Genomic DNA, 24,872 nt, shown 5'->3' with positions numbered 1-24,872 from the left:
CCCATGGAGCCAACCGCCGTGTCAGCGGCCGACGCCCGCACCAAGATCGCGTACAAGAACCGGTGGCACACCGTGTTCAGCAACCCCAAGATCGTGGTGATCGCGCTCTTCGCGTCCTTCGGCGGCTTCGAGTATGGCTACCAGCAGGGCGTGCTGGGCCAGTCGCTGGTCATGCACCGCTTCAAGGACAACTTCCCGTCCGTGGTCGACTCGTCGAGCGCCACGGGCTGGCTGACGTCGATCCTCCAGGTCGGCGGCATCATCGGGTCCGTGTCGGCCGGCGTGCTGGGCGAGGTCTTCTCGCGCAAGTACACCATGTTCATGGCCTGCCTGTGGGTCATCCTCGGGAGCTACCTGTACTGTGGCGCGTCGTACCACAACCCTGCGATGCTTTATGCTGGGAGGTTCTTTACTGGTATAGGGGTCGGCACGTTCAGTGGTGTTGGGTGAGTGAACGCCTGCCTGCCTACTTTTGTGCGGATTCGATGATGGTTGGGGGATGCTAACGATCCAGATAGGCCTCTGTACAACGCCGAGCTGTCTTCTCCCGAGCTACGTGGATTCCTGGTGTCCTTCTACCAATTTGCTACCATCTTCGGAATCATGTTATCCTTCTGGATCGGCTACGCGAGCAACAACATCGGCGGCCAGGGCGACACGCAGTCCAACCTGGCCTGGCAGCTGCCCACCATAATCCAGGGGATACCAGCCGTGTGCCTCGCGCTGGGCATATGGTGGCTGCCCTTCTCCCCGCGCTGGCTGATCAAGCAGGACCGCGACGACGAGGCCATCTCCACCCTGGCGTACCTGCGCAGCCTCCCCGCCGACAACGAGCTCATCCAGGTCGAGTACCGCGAGATCAAGGCCGAGTGCCTGTTCGAGGAGCGCCACTTTGCCAAGTCGTTCCCCACGCTCGCCGCCAAGGAGAAGAAGAGCGTCTGGACGAGGCAGCTGGCCGAGTACTACAACATCGTGAGGTCGTGGGACAACGCCAAGCGTGTCGCGACGGCGTGGCTCGTCATGTTCTTCCAGCAGGTAAGCATTCTCCCAGTCGTGCCGTGCTATCGAGCTGCCACCCAGTGTCTAACGCATTTGTGTATCACAGTGGAGCGGAATCGACGCCATCATCTACTACGCCTCCAACGTCTTCCTCAGCCTGGGCATGTCGAGCACGACGCAGGCGCTCCTCGCCACGGGCGTCACGGGCGTCGTCTTCATGGTGTCCACCATCCCCGCCATGCTGCTCATCGACCGCGTCGGGCGAAAGCCGATGCTGCTGTTCGGGTCGGCCCTCATGTGGGCGTCGATGGTCATCGCGGGAATTATCGTCAGCCAGTTCCAGGACGACTGGACGCACCACGCCGACGCCGGCTGGGTCGCCGTCGCGTTCATCTGGGTCTACATCTTCGCCTTCGGCTTCACCTGGGGCCCCGTCAGCTGGACCCTCGTGTCCGAGATCTTCCCGCTGTCGATCCGCGCCAAGGGCGCGTCGTTTGGCGCGTCGTCGAACTGGGTTAACAACTTTGCTGTCGCCTTCTTCACGCCGCCCATGCTCGAGGCCTGGGAGTGGGGCACGTACATCTTCTTCGCCGTCTTCCTCGCCATCGGAATCGTGTGGGTCTGGTTCTTCATCCCCGAGACCAAGGGCGCCACGCTCGAGGAGATGGACCGCGTGTTCAAGAGCCACTCAGGCGAGGAGGACGCCCGGCTGCTCGCTGAGGCGAGGAGGGACGTCGGGTTGACTCCTGAGCTGGAGGTGACGGCTGAGAAGGCTGTCTTGACGGAGAAGGATCAGGCTGCTCCTTCACACATGGAAGAGGCGGGGTCCCAGTAGATAGGGTCATGTTCCCGGGCGCAATTAGCGAGTGCGTGAGGGCTACTCGATCGCGGAGCTCTCAGTATGGATTGCAGGCATTCGTGACGGGATGGCAGACAAGGCCGCGCTGATGCCGACCGAGAGCGGAAGGCCAGTGAGAGGCGAACGGATTGGGGGAACTTACAGATTATTCATGTGACACACCAATGTTTGAAGATGTCTTGATACCCAAGGACCACAACTTGAAGTGCACAATGTGAGAGATAATTGTGAAATAATGTGCATCAACAAATCGATCATTACTAGGCCTCCGTACATCGTATGACTCCTAAATAGGCCGGTAACATTCGCCTGTGTTCAAGGTACACCGACCGGGTGACTTAACATAATGCAAGGCTGTTTTGGGTATGTACGCTCCACCTATGACGCCGCGTGTTCACCGCTAGAACTTTCGTGAGGCTCGCGTGGGTATCTACAAGTAGGAATATCACGCCAAAACGTTGGTGACGAGTGGACCAATACCACTGGCGACCCCGCTTTTCTGGCTTATAAGCATTCTGACATTAGACGCTTAAGAAATGCTTAAGCTGTGATTTCTGAAGTGGTCATGCATGTTACATACTTCCCTGTTGAATAAACCAGTTCTTCAAGCTTCGAGCTTCGAAATTTGATAACCAGCCATTCTAGAATAGCCCAAGGAGTAGAAGCTCTACGGCCACTTGAGATGAGGAAAGATTCATGCTATGGTGAGTATGGCGAACTAATGCAGCAGATCATAACCGAGCTAGGATCATAATTCAATCAAGGTCGACTGTCGAGGAAGCATGGAAACACAAGGTGCGTTGAAGTTGTCTACATGGACTTTTTGCGATAGGTGACCTGTGAAAACGTCAAGAACTTAGTTGTTGACTATGAATTGAATAGATCAAATCCATCATTTCAGCAGGAGGGTACGTACAACCAGTAATGCAGCACTGTGAGTCGACTGAAGACCTGGAAAAGGCGTCGATGGTGCTTGAGAAATGAGCAATAGACAAACAGCCCCTGGCAGTGAAGGCCTACGGCACTGTTGGGAATGGCCGTTTTGCATGGGTACAAAACACGGTGTCTTGAACTTGTGTACTAGTAGGACCTCAACTCCTTTTGCGGCTCGTACATAATAAAATGAAAACCTCCCAGAGCTCAGTGTCGTTCTGTGATGGTCGGGAGACTTTTTGTGCTGCTGACTAAGCAGGTTTTTTTGGGTGAATATTTTGTTCGCCGCGGAGAAGCCAATTACAACGAAAACCGGCCGGATGCGGCTGCTGCGGCTCAAGCCGCCATGGTTTCGCCCACACGTGGTGGAAGAAAACAAGTCGCCCGGGAGAGGATCCGCAGACGGCCAATCACAATGATTCCATTACTGCAAATATTCAAAGTTTCTGTCAGCGTCCTCCTTCGGCCATCGCACACAGCGGAAGTCCGAACAGGGTTGAGTGGCATGATTTCTCAGGGATGAGGTAGCGACTGACCTGGATCACCCTCGCGGCCAGCGGGACGATGGTAAACAGATGGAGTCGGACGATGACAGCCGTGAACTGCATCTCCGTGGCAGATGAATAATAGATACCCTGGTATTAAAACCAAGCTGCAACCCTGCCTGACGCCGGGCACTGCCTCTCGAGATGGAAGGCACATTACTACCACGTCACATCATTCTTGCCCAACCTTAAAACCCATCCATAGTACCTAGGGGTCGCTCATTCCGCTCGCCCTACCACAACCTTACGAGACAAGCTGTACTTGCTTTACCAACTTGAGATCCCAGTCGTCTAGGAAGACATCACCACAATGACCGTCACACCCAGCACAACAGCAGGCCCAAAACCGGGTGATGCCACAAACGGCGATGCCGTTCCCCCCTCAGGACCCCTGAGTCAGGCTCAGTTGGCCATCATCAAGGCCACCGTGCCGGTCCTCCAGGCACATGGCGAGACCATCACGAAGGTCATGTACGACAACATGATCGGCGCCAACCCCGAAATGCACAACATCTTCAGCACCAGCTCCCAGGTCACAGGGCGACAGCCACGCGCCCTTGCCCGCGCCGTGCTCGCATACGCCATATACATCGATGACCTGCCCAAGCTGGCACACGCCGTCGAGCGCATAGCGCAGAAGCACGTCAGCCTGTTCATCCAGCCGGAGCAGTACGACATCGTGGGCGGTCACCTGATAGGCGCCATCGGCCAGGTCCTGGGCGACGCGGCGACGCCCGAGATCGTGGAAGCCTGGACGGCGGCGTACGGGGTGCTCGCGCAGGTCTTCATCGACAGGGAGCGTGAGCTGTACAAGGCCGACGAGAACTGGACGGGCTGGCGCAAGTTCCGCATCGCGAGGAGGGCCAGGGAGGCCGAGGGCGTCGCGAGCTTCTACCTGGAGCCCGTGGACGGCGCGGCGCTGCCGCGGTTCCTGCCGGGGCAGTACATCAGCCTGCAGGTCTTTGTGAAGCACCTGGGCTACAACCAGAGCCGGCAGTACAGCCTGAGTCAGGCGCCCGACGCCGCAGGGCGGTCCTACCGGATCAGCGTCAAGAAGGAGCGCGACGACCAGGCGGTCGTGGACGGCCTGATCTCGAACATGCTGCACGACGGGTACAAGGAGGGCGACGTGGTCGAGCTGTCGCACCCGCACGGCGAGTTCTTCCTGGACCCGTCGGATGTCTCAAAGGAGGGCGCCCCCGCCGTGCTCATCTCTGCCGGCATAGGCGCCACGCCGCTCATGTCCATGCTCCACGCCCTGGCGCAGCCCTCGGCAGTCAAGAGGCCGGTCTCGTGGATCCACACCTCCCGATCAAAGGCTACACAGCCGTTTGCGGACGAGGCGGTGGCGACCGTGGAGCAGGGCGCCATCAAGGACAGGGCGTCGGCGCACGTTCACCTGAGACAGGGGCTCGACGGGAAAGGGAAGCCACGGTTGGACATTGCGGCCCTTTCTCGGGAAGGCAAGCTGTTTGTGAACGACCCAAGGGCTGAGTACTTCATCTGTGGTCCTGAGAAATTCATGTTGGACGCGAGGAAGACCTTGGTGGGTCTCGGTGTCGACAAGAGCAGGGTCTATTTGGAGCTATTTGCCACTGGAGATGTTGCCGACGACGCTTAGACGGTCGTGGGTGCACTTTGCATACGAAAAGAGGACGACTCAGATTTCTTTGACTTTCGGAGGGCGCCGGTGTATGGGGCATGTTCTTTCCTACTAGTGATTCCCTAGATGACTTAGGATGGTGCAGGACGTTGCAAATACCGGCTGGCAAAAAGACTAGCATACCGGTACCGATTTGATAGCGCGACCATCAAACTCAGCTCAACTTCGTAATAAAATTTGCCCTTGTGAGGGAACGAGACACAACCACCGACCGACGGGGGATGCATCAATCTGGTCGAGATCTTGACTGCCACCGTCCAACTCGAAGTAACACTGGAGACATGGCTCGCATCTAACGCCAATAGAGTTGATCATCTGACCATTTGAGGCTTGAATCTGACGGCCGCCATGTTCCAGAAGGAGCCGCGCTTGTTCCTGCTGCCCGATATTAAAAAAGCCAAGATCCACGCCTATGCAGCATGCCTAATATGATGTATAACAAAGCAAGACATCCGGATGCGCCCCCATGTGTAACTTGGCCCCCAACCACGCGCACGGCATCCCACGCTTCTTTCCCCTTTCTGAAGGTCCCCTCGGAGCCATGCCTTAGGAAAACTTTCTTCTGGTCGCACGGATGCTTGGTCCCGAGGGCTCAGCCGCGTGGAATTGTTCTCGCCGCCTTCTACGGGATGCAACCGGGTCTGTTCGCCGTCGTGGGCGCCTGCGTGGAAGACATCGCACGCGTTCGGCAGGTGTTCTGGGGGTGCCAGCCCACGCCGTGGCCTAGGTGATCGAAAGTCACACTGCAGTCCATTCCGACCTCATCTCGACATTGTGGTTGCTCAAGGCTAGATCTATAGGGATCTAAGTTGCTCAACATCGCATCGTGGCACGATATTCTCCTACCCGTCTAGATCTAGAGCAGGCGAACACGTTGTGGTTATGTGGAGCGCAAAAGGACTATGAGGAGGTATCAAAGACGTGTGCAGTAGCTTCCGACGCCCAAACGAGTGTGTCTTGACAGCTTGGTTGAGGCCCAGGCTTTGAACCCAAGGCTTCACATGCGAACAATTCGTTTCGAAGTCGAACCTCAGTGCCACATGTCTTGGAGAATTTGGTCTGCAATTTTCGAAGAAGATAGGCGATCCTTTCTATTTTGAGGCGCGGGTCAATGTTGCCTTGATCACATTCATTACGACGGAGTGAAAGTGAATTGGTCAGGTGTACAAACTTCCGACTGTAGCATTGTCTGGAACCCATTGTCATAGGAGCATGCTTGCTGGAACAAGTTACACTCCCTTGCGGAAGCTCAAGTCGTGCTGGTAATCTTCCTCACCGCTCAATCTTGCGATGACTACCCGGGATTTTCTGTGTCTCGGGCAAGGTTTGGAGTATTCCATAGCTCACATCCAGCCTCGACAAATACATACGCAACGCATTGTTACTTGTAGAAATAATATGCGAAATGTTTTTTTATTCGTCTACTATAAATCTCACAGTGTGGATGCTAGCGATATGTATGGAAGAACAGTGTAGGGGGGCCTTCTGTTTGTCTGACGGCCACCAACCTCGGTCCCACCAGTGCCCACGAGGGAGTCAGGATGATCTATCTAGCCTGTTACACAGAAGAGTGGGTTAAGCGGTAGGAATGAACTGGAATGAAACTCTGTAGTCAGATCCCGCGCTATTTTGAGGCAGTGAGTGTCGGCCAAGCGCCTGAACTATGCTCAATACCCGACAAGGCCCTTCGTACCAAGAGATATCAAGGACATGATATCTTGCAGCTCTTTTCGCCCAACCTGAAGCCGACACGCGACGGTGTTGCTAGTGGCACGAGACCTGCGCCGGCAAGGAGCAGCATCTGGCGCGCTGTCATACGACCACAGATCCATGCTGTGTTACGGAAGCTTTCGTCGGAAGCTCGCATTGTACATTCCAAGCCAGTGCAAGCCTTCTGTTGTTGGGAGAGGACCAAACCAACTTGAACCCATCATGTCGGACTGCGGTTCTATGCCTGTTCGAAACGAGACGGCCTTGTTGGCCGAAGTTGTTTTCTCAAGCACACACCGCAAGCTCAACCATCTCAATCCAAGCGCCATAAGCTTCCCATGGCTCACATTTGAAAACACGATTCCTTAGTCTCATTGGAAAGTAAACAGCCCGGCGTTCGGAGAATTCCGTTTGGTGATGGCACTGGCTGACAAATTGGTAGTATCTCAAGGAATCCTTTCCAACGGAATTCGCTTGACCAATGACAAACAAAACTAACACGATAGCTGCCCGTCTGACACCTGTCATCAACACTTCGATCATGCCACTGAAACCAAAGCCCATTGCCGAAACTATATTGTCCAGGATTATTAATGCCAAAGTCTTGGCTGAACAAGCTTGTCAGCACGATGGGGACATCCGGGACACTTTCTCAGGGTGTGGTGCCATCTGGAAGACGACGGCATCACCGGCCCTGGACTCCAGGATTGGGCCCAGTGACAGCATGCAGTAGTGTGCCTGGAAACAGCATGGTCTTATTAACATGAAAGGTTAAGCAGACAGCAGTCCCAGCCGAAGACTAATGCATACTGTCACATAGCCGCATTGCAGGAGCTGATCCCCTGCACTATAAGTCTCTTTGAAGACCTCAATTGTTTCTTGGCATGGCCGCCCACAACCCGCTCCCGAAGCATTTTGTCCGCACCGAAAATAACGGGTAGGTCTGGCCAGAAAACAAACCATTGTGGTACTTGTAGGTCCAGTTTGGTGTAGTCTCAAAGGGCACCAATAGTTTCGTGAAGACCAGCGCGCTGGGCCCCGGAGACAGGTGATCTTGCAGGCAGAGCGTTCATCCCACGAAGGAGCTTCGTCAAGATGCTTGTCTTTCCAAATGCTGGTGCTGGTAGTTTCCTGTTGAAAGTACCATACACCTGATGCTATCCCAATTCGTCCCATGTCGTGATGGCCCAGCATGTCATTTCTTGCCTGACTCCCCGTTTGTTTTTTTCCCCACTCCCCGTTACATAGATTCACTGAGAAAGGCCCTACGCGGATCGTTTGGCACAGTGAACTATTTACTCTTTCTTCTCGACTCACCTGATCTCAGGCGGGGCTCCAGATTGATATTTTGGTGGGGGTGATTGGACTCTTTCAAGCTTTTGGTTTCTGCATTCTTCTCCATCTCCTCCTGTGCTGCCGCTTTATGGGGCAGGTAAGCGGCCCAACTTCCGCTTGAAAGGACCAGTGCACAACCGCATCCAGCCTTCGCCAACCGTCCACGACGGTACCCTTACCGTTCCCTCTTCTTTGAGCGGTCAACAGTATTCTGAAATCAATACGCGGTTCGAGAACTGCTCGCCTTTGGGCAGTGGAAGCTCGACTGTTTACCAGAATCCAAGAAGTGCAGCCGTCGCTCACCTACTTCGTCGCCGGTATGGTACCTCATCTCCTAACTCTCGTTCTTCCCCTCCTGGCTTTCCCTCCTTGCCTCCTCCATGGATCATCAGAATTCATCGTAACAATGCACATTCTCTCGGCCTTCTGATAGCCCTATCTGTTTTCTTCTACTCTCAGACTCATTCACTCTAACCCAGCAAACCAGTTTGTCTTCACCTGTCAAACAATCTCTCCGCAGCCTCTCCTATACGTGAGCCAAAAAGACCCTGGAAGGCATTAGAAGCTGTTAGCAGCACAAAGCACCACAGTAAAGAGCTCCTCTGGAGCCCTAAGTAGCAAGGGTATTATTACATTTTGTTTGTCCTTTGTCTTAAAACCTCAATCTCCTGCGAACGACCGTCCCTTGCCCACCTGCAAGTTCTGTCTCAGGATTTACGGCCGCACATGCTGACACATCGTTTTTCAGGCCACGACTGTGTGGCTTGGAGGACACAAAAGATGCCTCCTGAGCCAATTGCCCTTGTTGGAAGTAGTTGCCGATTTGCGGGCAACGGCACTTCACCATCCAAGCTTTGGGAGCTCTTACAAAACCCCACACCGATCTTTCACGCCCGGTCCCCACAACCAGGTTCTCTGCCGCCGGATTCTTTCACGAGGATGCAGAGCATCATGGCACCACAAACTCTCCTTGTGGGTACTGGCTGAACCAGGACGTGGACAGGTTCGACGCGGCCTTCTTTAACATATCCAAGAAGGAGGCAGAGGCCGTGGATCCCCAACAACGGCTTCTTCTTGAGGTTGTATACGAAGCCTTGGAGTCTGCTGGATACAATCTGGAGAAATTCGCTGGTCGCAATGTCGGCGTTTATACTGGTGTCATGACAACGGACTACAGGTCCCTTTCCGAGAGGGACGAGCTGAACGCTTCGCAGTACGCAGCTACCGGCAACGCAGGCTCCATCATCGCGAATAGAATCTCGTACTTTTACGACTTTCACGGCCCGTCCATGACCGTCGACACCGCATGTTCGGCAAGCTTGGTTGCTCTCCATCAGGCTGTCCTTGGCCTGCGCACGGGCGAGACAGAAATGGCGTGTGTGGCGGGTGTCAATCTCATGCTCACCCCCGAGCAGTTCATTTCCGAGTCTGATTTACACATGCTGAGCCCTACCGGACACTGCCAGATGTGGGATGCACGCGCTGATGGGTATGCAAGAGGGGAAGGTGTGGTGGCAATTTTCATCAAGACGCTCAGCCGGGCCCTTGCCGATGGCGACAACATCCAGGCTGTCATCCGGCACACGGGAGTCAACTCGGATGGAAAGACACAGGGTATCACGATGCCAAACCCAGCAGCACAAGCTGCATTGATTCGACAGACTTATGAGAGATCTGGTCTGGATCCTCGGAACCCAAATCATCGGCCACAGTATTTTGAGGCACACGGTACGTCGTTTCATTTTGATACTGGTCTGAAGTGTTATACATACTCACACATTCTAAGGCACTGGGACACCTGCCGGTGATCCACGCGAAGCTCGCGCCATTGCCGAAGCCTTCTTCGATGGCATTGAGGATAGCCCCGCGAAGTCGAGAAATGCACGGCACGACAAGTTGCTGGTTGGCTCAGTCAAGACAATCATCGGGCACACCGAGGGCGCTGCAGGCCTGGCTGGAATTCTCAAGGTCGTTCTCGCCATGAACAACGACACCATCCCCAAGAATTTGCACCACGATTCTCTGAACCCAAGTGTTCTTCCTTACTATGGCAACTTACGAATCCCTACTCAGACACTCGCCTGGCCGTCCCCGCCTGCGGGACACCCGATGAGAGCGAGCGTGAACTCCTTCGGTTTCGGTGGCACCAACGCCCATGCCATCGTGGAGAAATACCAACCGGAAATTCACAACGGTGGAGTCCAGTCAGCGGCGCTGAGCCTGAATACAAAGGCCACTGGTTCAGTCTTTTCGGGAACTCCTACACCTGACGCGCCTCAGTATACACAAATTGCATTGCCTCTTATCATTACAGCCGCTTCTGAGGAGTCCTTCTCTGCTACTCTCAAGGACCTCGCGTCATACATCGAGCGCAATGCACACGTCACCACTCAAGAGTTGGCATGGCACCTCTATAGCTATCGCACAGCACACAGCCTGAGGGCTTTCGTTGTCCCAAGCCCCGGGAAGGCAGCTTCGGCGGTGTCGAACCTGCTGTCTCTGATCGACCGTTCAAGCAAGACCTCACCCACCCAGTCTGACACTATCATCCGCTCTAAGAAGATGTCGACAAACCCTCGCGTATTCGGGATATTCACCGGACAGGGAGCCCAATACGCCGCCATGTCTAAAGGCCTTCTTCGAACAAGCGCTGTGTATCGCGCGACCATCAGAAAGCTCGACAACATCCTACAGAATGATTGCCCTGATCCCCCAGAGTGGTCACTGGAGGAGAAGATCATGGACGAGGGACAAGACTCGGGCATCAACACGGCCGCGATAGCTCAGCCACTATGCACGGCGCTTCAAATCGCCCTGGTGGAACTGCTCTCCAGCCTCAACGTATCATTCCACTGCGTCGTCGGTCACTCCTCTGGAGAGATTGCGGCAGCCTTCGCGGCCGAGCGCCTGCCAATGCGGGACGCGATGCTGATCGCCTATTACCGGGGCTGCTTTGCCCACCTAGCCGCAGGCACCAGTGGAGCCAAGGGGGGCATGATGGCCTGCGGGATGTCGAGGCAAGAAGCTGAAGAGTTTTGCTCCACGCCCAAGTATCAAGGCCGCATCTCTGTCGCGGCTAGCAATTCGCCTAACCTGGTCACCTTGTCAGGAGACATGGACATCATCGTCGCTGCCTCTGATGAACTGAAGGCTGATGGGAAGTTTGCAAGGGTTCTGAAGGTAGACACAGCATACCACTCACATCATATGGTTCCGGCAGTCCAACAATACTCCGAGGCTTTGGCATGTTGTTCCATACAAGCTCATCCGCCTCTCGATGGTACCACTACAACATGGGTATCGAGCGTCTATGGCCGTCAGGATGATATCACTTCAAGAGACCTGGCGACAGCCTACTGGAAAGACAACATGCTCCGCCCTGTCCTGTTTCACGAGGCAGTCGAAGCGGCCTTGAAAGAGTTCGGGCCTTTTGACTGCGCTATCGAGGTCGGACCTCACCCGCAACTACAGACACCGGCTATGGAGACCATCAAGGGTGTCATGGGCACAGGACTTCCTTATTATGGGTTGCTCCAGAGAGGCAAGGAGGCAGAGATCGCATTCGCCGAATTTCTCGGCTTCATGTGCATCAACCTCGGCACCTCTGCCGTAGACATTCGCAGCTTTGTCCAACAATCCTCACAGCCTGAGCTCGTGCACTCACGTCTGGCTGATGCGCCAACATATGCGTGGGATCATACACAGACTTACTGGAGGGAGTCTCGGTTGTCGGCACAGTACCACTTCCGCGAGCGACCACCACATGAGCTGCTCGGCGTCCGCACCCGGGACGACAACCAGTTCCAGATGCGATGGCGGAATGTCATCAAGGTGGAGCAGATTCCATGGGTGGAGGGTCACAAATTCCAAGGCCAGGCGTTGCTGCCAGCATCAGCATATTGCGTTATGGCACTTGATGCGACTAAGGTCGCTCTGAACGGCCGCAACGCATCGGTAGTCGAGCTGCAGGACTTGAGGTTCCTCAGCGGTATTACCATGGAGTCTGGGTCTCTCGGCGTGGAAACACTGTTCACCCTTTCCGTCCTTCCTCCCCAGCAGGATCGATCCGGCCATGCTAACATCATCGAAGCCGATTTTACCTTGACATCAGTTCCGGTTACCTCGTCAAAGCCCGGTCCGATGAAGAAGAACTTTGAAGGGAGGGTCCTCATCGTTCTCGAAGATCCGTCTCCAGATGCTCTGCCCCCTCGCTTTAATGGACCCCTGGCCGAGACCTTACCTGTCGACGTGGGTGCTTTTTACCAGATGATGGAAGGCATTGGACTCTCGTACACTGGTCCGTTCCAGGCACTGAAGTCCATCGATCGACGATTTAACTACGCAAGAGGAACTCTCAGCAAGGCCAGCCCATTGGATTCGACTCGTCTCGATGTGAGCCCAGCCTTTCTTGACAGCTGTTTCCAGGCCACTTTTGCAACTTTTTCATCACCAGGTGATAAGTAAGTCTGCCGAGTCGCAGCCTCAAACCCTCCTTAGAGGAGCAAATTACTGACGCTGATCGTGAACAGGGCCCTGTGGACGTCTTTCCTGCCGACGAATATAGGCAGGATGCGATTCAACCAGGCGATTTGTGGAACCCAACAGTCTTCGGCCATGACGACTGTCGAGTGTCATCTCACCAAGTTCGATCATTACTCCGTCGGCTCTCCTGCCACTATTACCGCTGACCTGTCCATCTCCAACGAGCTTGGTCAGACGGAGATACAGCTCGAGGAGCTGGTCGTCTCTTCCTTCTCCTCGGCGAGGCCCGAAGACGACTACGAGCTGTATCTCCACACCGTCATGGACCTGGATCCCGAGTATGAGATCGCCATCATGCATCCAGAGCCCGAGGGCGCTCGCTTGCACATCGATGAGAGCTGCGAGAGGGTGGCACAGGTGTACCTTGAACAGCCAAAGAGTATTGCCTCGATTGACACACCCCCGGATTCGCCGCGGGCCGACTCAAGCACAACGTTTGTAAAGCAAGTTCCCGCGGCCGTCGAACAAGACATGGAACGATTCATCTCAAACTCACCCTACTTCTATGCGTTGAACCTGCTGCGCAGCCTTCGTGGGGTCGAAATTTCGCACTCGCAGTCGTTTGACTTTTCGCTTGCGTACTGGTCCATTGTTGACGATGCGCACCTGATGCACGGCTTCCACGCGCATCTCGGCAGAGTCGTTCGGCAGATCGCCCACCGCTTCCCCCGAATGGATGTCCTCGATCTTACCTTTGCAGAGTGGGCCTTCACCGAGAACATCCTTGACGGCTTGCGTGACACATTCTCGTCATACAGATTGATGGCGTCGACGCAACCGCAGTACCTCCTGAACCGGTGCCCGAATTTGAACAGCAATAAGAAGGTGTCTTTTGCAGACCTGGACTTTGATGCGAAGGTGGAGGATATGGGTAATTCCATCGGAGCCTATGACCTAGTTATCATGTCAACCAGCACTTTCTCGAGATTCACTGCAAGCAGAGGAGAGATCGTCGAAAAGACCCGACAGCTGATGAGAAAGAGAGCCTTCCTCATCATAGTCAACGCGCCACCTGTTTCGACGCTTGAGGACGTGTTTAGACTGGGCGATGGATTGTTCAGTCAGAGTGGCTCAGATGCGAGAGTTCCATTTGATCCGGCTAAATCGCTGGAAGAGGGCATGTTCTTGCCGGCGGCTAAGAACTCGACCCAAACCCACACTTCTGGCTTGTCCATGACCATACGACAAGCCGGTGACGACGTTCCCATGTTCAAGAGTGACAAAGCCAAGGAGTCGGTGGTTATTGTTGGCCATGTATCCACACGCATTGGTCTTGAGCGACTTGAGACAAGTGGACAAATCGGAAGGCAGACGGATGTCAAGATTTTCGACAACATCGAGGACGTTACACCGATGGCAGCTTCTGCCGCCACTGTTGTCATACTGCTTATGGACTTGACCCGCCCGGTCTGCCCAAATATGACAGATGGAGCCCTGAGTGCTCTCAGGTCACTCATGCAGCCTGGCAAGGTCATTCTGTGGGTGACACGCAGCACGCAGCTGAACCCAGAGACGGCTGCGAGCCTCGGCCTGACCAGGACTTTGAAGGCCGAGAACCCGAACCTCATCCTGCAGGTCCTCGACTTTTTCAACACCGGCAGCCAGTCAGTGGACGTGATTTTAGACCGGCTGATGCTGCTCCTTCAGTACCGGGATCATCTCCAGACGGCCGAGGTACTGAGAGAGAAGATGCTGTTCTCGTTTGAGCCTGAGATCCATGTGAATGGGAAGCGCCAGATAGTGCCTCGCGTCCTTTCATACAAGCCAGCCATCGAGCGACTGAACGCCAGTCGGAGAGAGGTCTCCACGATCTGCAACAGTCTCGAGACATGCCTGCTCCTAGGCAGTGCCCGAGGCAGTGATGGTGTAACTCGGTTCGATGTCCGTCGCTCTGATGGCGCTGGGGCATATGGCGCTGGGGCATATGGCGCTGGGGCATGTGTCCCCAACCAGCCTCCAGGGAGAGTTGTCAACGTTGAGTACAGCTCGTTGTATCCCTTTTTGACTGGTGAGGATGATCTGTACCTCTGCATTGGTCTTGCCGACGACAATGGGAGACCAGTAGCAGCAACATCCCCATACGTTGCCTCGATGGCCCAACCCCTTCACACTGTTGATCTCCCAGAGGGCCTCGTGGATCGAAGAGGCCTTGCCTCGTGGTTGTCGCCAATGGTATCTGTTGCACACCTGGCCGCATGGGCCCGTCCTGGTGATCTGGTGCTCATCGAGCCCGATCCGACGTTCCTTCACTGTGCGCTTGCAGTCCTGCCCCAGCGCCAAGGGAGGGAGGGATTTGCGATTCATGTGTGGACAACTGACTCCGGACTGGCCAAAGAGCACGCCAGTTTCAAGTACATTCACCCACTGAGCAGCGGTCGAGAGCTGAAGCGGCTCATCCCATGCACACGACCAACTGTGGTCGACTTCCTACGGAACGGAAACGAGCTGTCAAAGGTCATTGAGGGCCACGCAGGCGATTTCGAGTATGTGCGTTGGCCACCCTCGTCGACGGACCGCCGTGGCGAACGATCATCAAGCAAGAGATCGATATGGACAGATCTACTGCGCAACTGCCTCAATATGATCGGACCCAAACCATCGCAGACCCAGCACTCTACCTTTATCACCCCAGCTCTTCTCCAAGGCACCAGCGAGCCCCAGCCGGCGTTCACCGTCGTTGACTGGAAGTCAGACCGCTATGTTGCGGTTCCAGTCAAATCTCTGGTTGAGCCCCGTTTACTCAACGCTGACCGGACTTATCTCTTAGTCGGCCTGACCCGTGACTTCGGCCAGAGCCTGTGTCGGCTGTTCATCCAGCACGGCGCAAGGAACATTGTTGTGGCCAGCCGCAGCCAGATCAAGGATACAAACTGGATTTCGGAGATGAATTCGGAGGGAGCCAACATTCAAGCCACCCAAGCAGACGTCACTAACCTGGAGAGCGTCAAAGCTCTGGGCGCACGCCTGTCCAATGTTGGAGGTATTGTCAACGGTGCGATGGTCCTGGACGATAGGGTGTTCGCCCAGATGGACATCGACACATGGACACGCGTCATGCGGCCCAAGGCAGTCGGATCCAGCAACCTCGACAAAGTGTTCAACGCCCCAGACCTAGACTTCTTCATCATGACATCGTCATTCGCAGCCATCGGCGGACACGCCGGCCAGTCGAACTACGCCGCCGCAAACATGTTCATGAACGGTCTAGCGGCCAACCGCCGACAGCGCGGACTCGCCGGGTCGGTGCTGAACATCGGCGTCATCTACGGCCTGGGCCTTCTCGCGCGAGAGCGCCAGGACATCTACCGCGGCCTGGAGAGGGAGGGATACCCGCCCATCTCCGAGCGGGACATCCACCACATGTTCCTGGAAGCGATAGTCGCCGGCCGGCCGGTCCCTGGGCAGATCAGGGACTTGACGACAGGCCTGGCCCGGTACCGTGTCAATGACCCGAATCCGCTGCACTGGCACCGTGACAGGCGCTTTTGCCATTTCACCGTCGACGACGAGGACGAGGATGGCGCCGGGCTGCAGCAGACAGGCGTGGCGGAGACGAACCTGAGGGAGCTGATCGACGCGGCGGTATCTGCAGATGGAGTCGCAGACCTCCTGTTTGAGCAGTTCTATCGCCACCTGAAGGCTCTCCTCCAGCTATCCGACGACAGCTTGTCCGCCGATAGCCATATCATCGAGCTGGGAGTGGACTCGTTGATGGCGGTTGAGATCCGCAACTGGTTCTATAAGAGAGTGGGAAGCGATGTGCCGGTGATGAAGATTCTGCAACCGCAGAGCATCTCGGAGTGTAAGTGCCGTTGGATCCCAGACTTGAGGGTTTACTTGCTGACCAGTAACCGCAGTGTGTCTTGACATCGCCAACAAGATAGTTGCCGACAGAGAACAGGGTATATAACCCGTTGTTTCGCTCTGAACCAGTGTGGTAGATGAGCATTGGCTAGTGAATAGGGCAAGGCAGACAATTGCAGCGCTTAGTAACACTGGCCGGACATGGAGCCGTGCATCATGGCTACAGACTGGTAGCACATAGCCTTGCGTCTAGAGTGAAGTTGTAGAAAAATTGTACACCAGATTTTCAGGTACCGAAAGCGCCAAGAATAGATGAAGATGGAGCTTGTCGACGTCATGAGGCTGAAGCCAAGAACTTGAAGCTGGTTGTTCTACTCCTGAGTAGATGGGGAGGGAAAAAGATTACCCCCAGTTGCCGAATGCAAACCTTTCAGCCAGGCAATCTGGCCACTGCCTGAGAATTTTTGAAATGGTGGGCCCATATAGTTGCAGGCTCGCCGGATTGCGAGCTGACAGAGAGGCTAGATCGACTTGCCAGCTCGCGCACGCCGTTCGATACGAGCTGGCCTGGTCCGTAAATCCGATATCCAGCCCCTATTCATAGCACAGGCTGGCCTGGCGACGCGGGAAGATGCGGTCTGCGTAACAGATGCCTCGACTCTACGTGTACAGTGTGCCAAGCCTTCGAGTCCAGAGCCCACGCCGAACCCATGCAAACCTTAACGCTCCCGCTTCCGGGATGAGCTCTGTACAGTGCTGTATTGTAGGCCCTGGCTATCGACGACAAGGGGTGCTGATGAGCCTCAAAATCGCCAGCAACCGTCTTCTTGTCATATCTATGTCCTAGACCAGCAACAATGATCAACATCACCGGCGGCAGACCGGCTAACCGGGCCAACCGTCCGCTTATACCTGTCGGCGCCGAGTGTCGCCGGCTACGGCCCACATTACGTCCCAATCCCGCGGGATAGATCCACCCAGGCCAGCATAGTGGCGAGACCCGAGGCCGAAGGAGGATCTAAATTGTGGAACTGCTCAAGTGCAGGGCGTGTTGGTGATGAAATAGCACGCCTTCCCCCGGGGGAACTGTTTTGTTCTGGAGGTTTATTGGGACAGTCTGGGTTTCCTCAGTAAGATCTCAAGTTCTCAAGTTCCCCTCTCGTGCTGGGTCCGTGTACGACTCGATGAACCACTCAAGATGCGCCGCGAGACAGAGCTGACGAGGGAGAAGACCCATGATGATGAACACCAAGCAGTGGTCCCGGGCGTCGAGCACGACGCCGAGTCCACGCAGTCGGACACGGATAGCGAGGACCGGCGGTCATCGACACAGGACGATGTCATCCTCGTGAACTTTCAGCCAGGCGAGCCTGCCGACCCGCACAACTGGTCCTTGGTGAGCATCAACTGCCAAAATGATGACTTAGTTGGTGCCCGATCTGACGATGGGAATAAATGTCCAGGCCAAGAAATATTACGTCCCACTCGTCGGGACTCTGCTCTCGATCAACTCCACAATGGGCTCATCCACTCCGTCGAACGAGCTCCCCGCGCTGCAGAAGGCCTTCCACTTCCCCGACGGGCCGCAGACCGTGCTCCCGGCTACAACATTCCTCATCGGATTTGTCCTGGGCCCGCTTGTCTTTGCACCGCTGAGTGAACAGTACGGCCGCAGGCCTGTCCTCGTCTCCACGCTATGCCTTTACACGATCTTCACCATGGGGACAGCCCTGTCTCCCAACTGGGCCGCATTCCTGATCTTCAGGTTCCTAAGCGGCACGTTTGCCTCGCCGCCGATGAGCGTGACCGGAGGATCCATCGCCGATGTCTTCGAGGACAAGGTCGTCAGGGGTAGGGCCAACATGCTCTGGTCCTTTGCTACTCTGCTGGGACCCCTTGCCGGCCCCGTGATTGCTGGATATACGTACCAGTACTCATGGCGGTGGGCATTCTGGGCATCCATGATGTTCTCCGGCATATGCCTCATCGCCCTCGTCTTCCAGCCCGAAACGCTCGCCACCAAGATCCTGCGCGACCGGGCCGCCAAGCTGAACAAGGAGAAGGGCGGCGGGAGGTACATCGCGCCCGCGGACGTGGACAAGCCCGGCCTGCTCGTCACGCTCAAGATCACCACCACGCGGCCGCTGTACCTGCTCTGCACCGAGATGCTCGTCGCGCTGACGTGCGTCTACATGGCCTTCGTCTACGCCGTCTTCTACATGCTGCTCAAGATATTCCCAACCATCTTCCACGGCATCTACGGCTTCACGCCGGGGGAGTCCGGCCTCGCCTTCGTCATGATGTTCGCGGGGTCGTTAATCTCCAACGTCCTCGGCTACTTCTACGACATCTACGCCCAGGGCCTCGTCCGGAGGCACCCCAACAAGCACGCCGAGTACCTGCGCCTGCCGCTGGCGTGCGCCGGCGGCCCGGCGTTTGTCGTGTCCCTGTTCTGGCTCGGGTGGACGTCGCGGCTGTCGATCCACTGGATCGTGCCGCTGTTGTCTATGATACCCTATGGGTTTGGATACCAGTGTATTTTCATGGCCATGATCAACTACACGGCCGACGCGTACGGCATCTTTGCTTCGTCGGCCCTAGCCGCCCTGGCCGCGTGCCGGAGTATTGCGGGAGCCATCATCCCCTTGGCTGTGGACAGCATGGTCAACACGCTTGGGATCGCGTGGTCGTGCAGCGTGCTGGCTCTGATCAGCTGCGCGCTGAGTCTGGTCCCGTTCGGCTTTATCATCTGGGGGGAGAAGATCCGGGCAGCGAGTAATTTCAGCAAGAAGCTCCAGAATGCACCACATCCTGAGCTGGAGCTGACGAGGAGCGTGTCTATTGTTTGAAAGGGGTTACATTAATTAATTAACTTGAGTCGTTTTGAATGTTCCATTTCGAAGTTGACTATCTTATATACCTGCTACCTCTTAAAGTTTGGTCGCCCCTAATCACTCGTACTACGTCGGAGACTTGCCTCCTGCTCACTTTTTGCTGGCAGTCCGTGATCAGCGTAGGGCAGCACTTGGGTGGCGCAGTTGGCCTCGAACCATTAGAGCCAAGTTCAGTCAATCAAACCGGCCTGTATTCACATTCTGTGAGGAGAACTTCCATCATCACTGCAACTGTTGACCTGGCCCTTTTTAGTACGTAACCCTAACCCATGATGGTCCTCACGTCAGCAGCTTGCTTGAATCCCGGCCGTCAGACCTTCTTGATTGGTTCATCCGAAAAGTCTGGGAACCTCGTGCTCCCAGCTGAGCTCCCAGCTGACGTCTGACCCCATCCTGCTGCAGGTATGGTTTATTGTGTGTCAAAATCCTTACTTCTTGATCTCAAATAGATCGTCAAAGTTCGAAGCCTCGCGGCGAGGTGCGGGACTTATGTCTCAAGAATTATACCAGGGGACTAAACTCCCGCACGAGAGGAGTATACGTCTCCTGACTCTTCACGCGGGCGGGTCCTCGCCGCTGTCTTCCCCAGTGGAGTGCGAGCTACGGGTCGTCACCTTGCCCGACGTCGACTCTGATATATCATGGCCCTACTATGCGCTCTCGTATGCTTGGCAGGAGCCCCAAACCCTACAGAAGGCACCCCCTGGTAACATCAGCATCTCGTGCAACAACATACAGATTGGTGTTCCGAAGAATCTGTTTGTCGCGCTCGTCAGACTCCGACAGAAGTTTCGGAAGCCTACCGACATCTGGATCGACTACCTGTGTATCGACCAGTCGAGTACAAGCGAGCGGACCCAGCAGGTGGCTTTGATGCAGGAGATATTCAGTCTTGCCTCGGAAGTACTTATTTGGCTCGGTGAGCCGTCTTCAACTGGTCTGCAGGAGGGTGGGGGATTTCAAGAACACTACCACTGGGGAGAGGATAATGAAGTTGATCTCATCACAACGTATCGGGACTCCTTTAGTGAGTACCTGAGAGGAGGCAATATCTTCAAGTTCCTGGATCTGGGTCATGCATACGGCATATTCTGCCTGCTCGATCTTCTTAGCCGACGGGTGCCCGCATCCCAGATTCCATTTCACGAGTCATCGGTTGATTCACCGGAGTTCAGACAATGGGTCGACGGGCTTTGGACTGCGGTTTGGGAGATGATTGACAGGGCTTGGGTACGCTGCAGCCGACCTGGGACCAGTTGTGATCCTTGCTAATTGCTGGCTCGCAGTGGAAAAGAACATGGGTGGTACAGGAGTGCGTCTATGCCAGGAAAGCCACAGTGCATTATGGGCACCTTAGTGCAAGCTGGGAAATGTTCAGTGACGCGGCGCGCTTCTTCATGGACAGCCGCCTCGGCCATGACCTTGCTCAAGTCAGGCGTGTCAACGTATCCGGAGCGACAGGAGATCCTCTCCCGGAACTATGCGGCCTCATCTTGCAAATCGAGTCTCCCAGAAGCGCTTTGAGTCAAGGGCAGTATCTCTCTCCCCTTCAGACCCTCGTCCGGTTCCGCAGCAGGCACGCCACGGATCGGCGAGATAAGGTCTTTGCGTTTCTCGGCCTGCTCAAAGACCACTTTCTCACTCCGAGGTACGACATGGCCACCCACCAGGTCTACTCGAAAGTCGCCAAGAGGATCATAAAGTCCACCGAGAACCTCGGGCTGCTCACGTCGGCGAGGCCGATCACGAATGAGGAATTACAGACCTGGGTGCCTGACTGGAGCATTACACCTGGAAAGCACGAGTGGCAAAGAGTGGAGCTCCTTCAGTTGTATAATGCGTCAAAAGGCATGGAGCCTATGGCAGCAATGCACCACACGTCTACGGCAACACCTTTGCTGTTGGTGTCAGGCATTTGGGTTGATCGAGTAAGGGACGTCTTCCAATCTTCGCCAGCCCCAGAGGACGGGTACTCCAGATTCCAGACAACAGTTTCGCATTGGGAGGTTCAGGCCCGCAAGAGCCTCGAGGTCCTACGTAGAGTCCATTCGGGTCAAAGTCTTCTCAGCGCTGATGAGTCTATAATGTCCGATGCGGAATGGATAGGGGGTGGACATTCGGATGCATTTTGGCGGCTTCTGTGCGGCGATATGATGTATGCCTCGGGCGCCAACAGCGAGGGCGAATATCGACGGACGCAACCAGAAGACCAGGAATTATTCAAGGCCTTCGCCCAGGAGGTTGTCGGTCTCAATCGACGGATGAGCAGGATGACTATTAAAGGGAAGAGGACTTTCTACCCCGTCAGGCCCGAGGCGTCCAACCGCACGAGGAATCAGTTCTTCTATGCGATGCAGATGATGACGGCGGGGAGGATCCTATTTGTTACTAGGCAGGGGCGAATGGGTGTTGGGCCCAAGGACACTGCCGTGGGCGACCACGTTGCGGTGCTCGCAGGCAGCACTGTGCCGTTCCTCTTGAGAGATTCTTCGAACGTGCGCTGCCATAGTGCGTCGCGTGAAGTACTCTTACCGCGAGGGACGGCTGAACAGGGTAAGCGTAGGCCTTGCCACGACGTATGGCAATGTTACAACATCGTCGGAGATGCTTACGTGGCTGGAATTATGGACGGTCAGGCTGCAGAAGCTGGAGCCGATCATATTTATTTGAAATAGTCACAGCCCGCTATTCGTTGTGATACCAGCATGGCCTTCTTTCCGGCACACCGAGAGCCCTGGAGGGCAACAATGAGGGGTCGGACTCAATGCCTGAACTTTTGTCACTCATTAAGATTGATCACTATTGAACAGAGACGAGACAATTCTTGCTGTGTCTTGACCAGAGTTTCGCGACATAGCTGAATTGAAGTTATGAAGCATTGACGTATTTACGAAGTCGCAAGAAGTGCAGACGAAATGTGCGCATTTCGGAACGTGAATCCACAATTATCAATCTCGGGAGTCATCCTACACAGGAGGCAATACTTGAATCTTGTGGCAGCCAAGCCGAGAGATACCAGAATAGCAGTGTCTACATATTCATAGTCACATAAAAAATATTTAAAGAAAACAATGAAAATAAAAGTCCCCAAATATCTAAATTTCTCAGGTTATTACTTAAAGCAACATTACCCATCGCGCTACTACCACCGCCCATAAAAACCCTTCCTCTCTCAATAATAACTATTAGAAATGAACGAGGTGGTGGCACGTAGAAGCTGGAGGCTGAGTAGGCGGACACTGACTGATTTGAGGGCCAGCTGGATAAGCCGCAGTCTAAGATTGGCGAAGTAGATTGCTGGACACTCAGGTCTGTTCCTAGTCGTGTCATCCCCCATCAGCACTGTGTGAAACATAAATCTACAACTGCCCTTCACTTACTGCGAGGTGAGGGGTCTTTCTACTTTACGGTGGAATGACCGGCCCCCAAGATCTCGCGTTTAGCCAGCTAAAGCACGTAACAAAGGTCAGGACCTCCGGCATGGTAGGGAGGCGGATCTGACATAAAGACCAGTTGCGGCTTGGGAAGCAAAACTGGTCCGCTGCCCCCACACATTTTCTTACTGCCAACAAGACCAATGGAGCCGGCGATACCTCACGCGTCCTTGGTGTCGGCTTGAAATCCCAAGCGGTCTTACGAGGCTGATCGGGTTGGACATTCCCTAGTCTCAGGGGCGAACATGCGGCTGTCCATCACAGGGACACCAAGTTGGAGCCGGGCATACTCATTCGCGTCACAACAGGAGAAACAATACTCTGTATGGTTATGTTCGCAGGATCAGGACGGAATCCTTAATGACCGTGAAGCATCAGTGTCAAGGCACAGCTCAATTTCATGAAACACCCCTGGGATATCAGTCCTTGGGTGTGTCAAATAATAGCGTTGGATGCTTAGTCTATTAGGCTAGCTAACGTCTATTCAACGGGAGGGAAGGCCCCTATTTATAGTTATTATCCTCCATATAGTGGCAAACATATAGGGAAAAGGATATCCTATATTAATAATAGCCTAGATATCTAGAATATTCCAACAGCCCCCCTTAAACTAATTCCCTTTTATTTATTTATTTATTATATATAAGGAATTTAGTTTATAAAAGAGGAATATTCGCTATATAGTGAGAAAACCTTATAAAAAGGAAAAAACTTACTTATATAAGTGTGTATATATATATATATAGGCAAAAAACCTAAAAGTTTACTGTTACTTAAACTTAAACTTATAGCCAGTAGGGTATTATATATTAGATTATGGTTTTATATGGGATTTACTAGTTATTTTATAATGGCTACGGTATATCATGGCATTTTTATATATTAAAGTTATACGTTATTTTATTTATACTATATATATTACGGAAATACGTTTTCTATGTAGAATGAGACGTATATAAACGCAGTATAGGTATATTGTAACTATGTATATATATGGTATATATGGGCCGTGTAAGTAACGCTTATTTTTCAGGAAAAACCTTTATTATTTTAATTATTTCTTTTAGGGGAAAATCTTTAATATTTAGAGTAATATTATATGTATATATAATTAAGTCCGCTTTATTTATTTATATATTTTATAAATGGAGGAAAAAATCTTAACCCTAGTTATTAAAGAGTAAACACCTTTTATTTTGCGCGCATTATAATATAAGTGGAAAATCTCTTTATTCTCTGGCTTAATATTTTTAATATTTTTATATTATTTTTCTATTAAACTATACTTTTCTTTGAACTCTTTATAATATAATCTATTTATTAGTTTTGTAAGCCAATCTGCTAAATTTTGCTTAAAATCTATATGTTTTAATATTACTTTATTATTTTTTATTGCTTTTCTTATATAATAATATGCAATATTTATCTGTTTGGTTTTCTTATGGAATAAAGTATTTTTGGCTAATTTCTCAGTCCCATTATTATCTATATATATAATAAGGGGCTTAAGATTAAAGTTAATATTTAAATTATTATTAAAATATTTAAGTAAATTATATAAATATTTAGCTTTTTTTATGGCTTCTCTTAAAGCCATATATTTAGCTTCTACAAAGGAAAGTGCTGGTGTTTTTTGCAGCTAAGAATTCCAGCTTATGGGATTTATTTTATTATTATTATTATTATTATTATTATTATTATTATTATTATTATTATTATTATTATTATTATTATTATTATTATTATTAATATCATATAGGCTAAATATATAATTAAAGGTGCTTTTTCCAGTGGATATATCGTTACCCCAGTTTGAATTTATATAGCTTATTAATTATAAATTATTTCCAGAGCAATTATATACTTTAAATATATATAGGAATTTATATATATATCCCCATATTTTATTTAATTCTTTTATATGTTTTGGTCCTGGGTTTGCCATATATCTAGCTAACTCGTTTATAAAATAAGTTAAATCTAGCCTTGTTTTTAAGCTAGCATATAATATAAACCCTATTTATTGCTAATATAATTCTATAATATTTTTATTAGCTTGGTTAGTATATTTTTCTAATTTTCTATTAAGTATTGAAAACGAGCTACCCAAACAATAGGAAATAGGTTCTGCTAAACCCTCTTAAGGGTAACTTA

General features: G+C 52.9%; 5 protein-coding genes across 5 annotated transcripts; all 5 read left to right on the top strand.

Annotated features, from left to right (window-relative positions):
* Nucleotides 1-3: 3 nt before the first annotated feature.
* INS49_010755 (uncharacterized protein) lies at nucleotides 4-1,834 on the top strand (the record flags this gene model as incomplete). Its single annotated transcript, XM_043171478.1, has 3 exons — nucleotides 4-446; nucleotides 519-1,035; nucleotides 1,106-1,834. The coding sequence occupies 3 exons, from the start codon at nucleotides 4-6 to the stop codon at nucleotides 1,832-1,834; spliced, it is 1,689 nt and encodes a 562-aa protein (XP_043023223.1).
* Nucleotides 1,835-3,646: 1,812 nt separating this feature from the next.
* Nucleotides 3,647-4,957, top strand: INS49_010754 (uncharacterized protein; the record flags this gene model as incomplete). The annotated part of the gene is made up of 1 exon (XM_043171477.1): nucleotides 3,647-4,957. The coding sequence occupies one exon, from the start codon at nucleotides 3,647-3,649 to the stop codon at nucleotides 4,955-4,957; it is 1,311 nt and encodes a 436-aa protein (XP_043023222.1).
* A 3,175-nt stretch (nucleotides 4,958-8,132) lies between these two features.
* Nucleotides 8,133-16,496, top strand: INS49_010753 (uncharacterized protein; the record flags this gene model as incomplete). The annotated part of the gene is made up of 5 exons (XM_043171476.1): nucleotides 8,133-8,141; nucleotides 9,037-9,772; nucleotides 9,831-12,504; nucleotides 12,574-16,388; nucleotides 16,444-16,496. 5 exons carry the CDS (start codon nucleotides 8,133-8,135, stop codon nucleotides 16,494-16,496), a joined length of 7,287 nt encoding a protein of 2,428 aa, XP_043023221.1.
* A 1,092-nt stretch (nucleotides 16,497-17,588) lies between these two features.
* INS49_010752 (uncharacterized protein) lies at nucleotides 17,589-19,239 on the top strand (the record flags this gene model as incomplete). Its single annotated transcript, XM_043171475.1, has 2 exons — nucleotides 17,589-17,786; nucleotides 17,854-19,239. 2 exons carry the CDS (start codon nucleotides 17,589-17,591, stop codon nucleotides 19,237-19,239), a joined length of 1,584 nt encoding a protein of 527 aa, XP_043023220.1.
* Nucleotides 19,240-19,773: 534 nt separating this feature from the next.
* INS49_010751 (uncharacterized protein) lies at nucleotides 19,774-21,847 on the top strand (the record flags this gene model as incomplete). Its single annotated transcript, XM_043171474.1, has 3 exons — nucleotides 19,774-20,514; nucleotides 20,571-21,792; nucleotides 21,843-21,847. 3 exons carry the CDS (start codon nucleotides 19,774-19,776, stop codon nucleotides 21,845-21,847), a joined length of 1,968 nt encoding a protein of 655 aa, XP_043023219.1.
* Between the last annotated feature and the right edge of the window lie 3,025 nt (nucleotides 21,848-24,872).

This window comes from Diaporthe citri (genome assembly GCF_014595645.1).
Source record: "Diaporthe citri strain NFHF-8-4 chromosome Unknown scaffold_5, whole genome shotgun sequence".
Classification (NCBI taxonomy): domain Eukaryota; kingdom Fungi; phylum Ascomycota; class Sordariomycetes; order Diaporthales; family Diaporthaceae; genus Diaporthe; species Diaporthe citri.
This window is presented reverse-complemented; position numbering and strand designations above follow the sequence as displayed.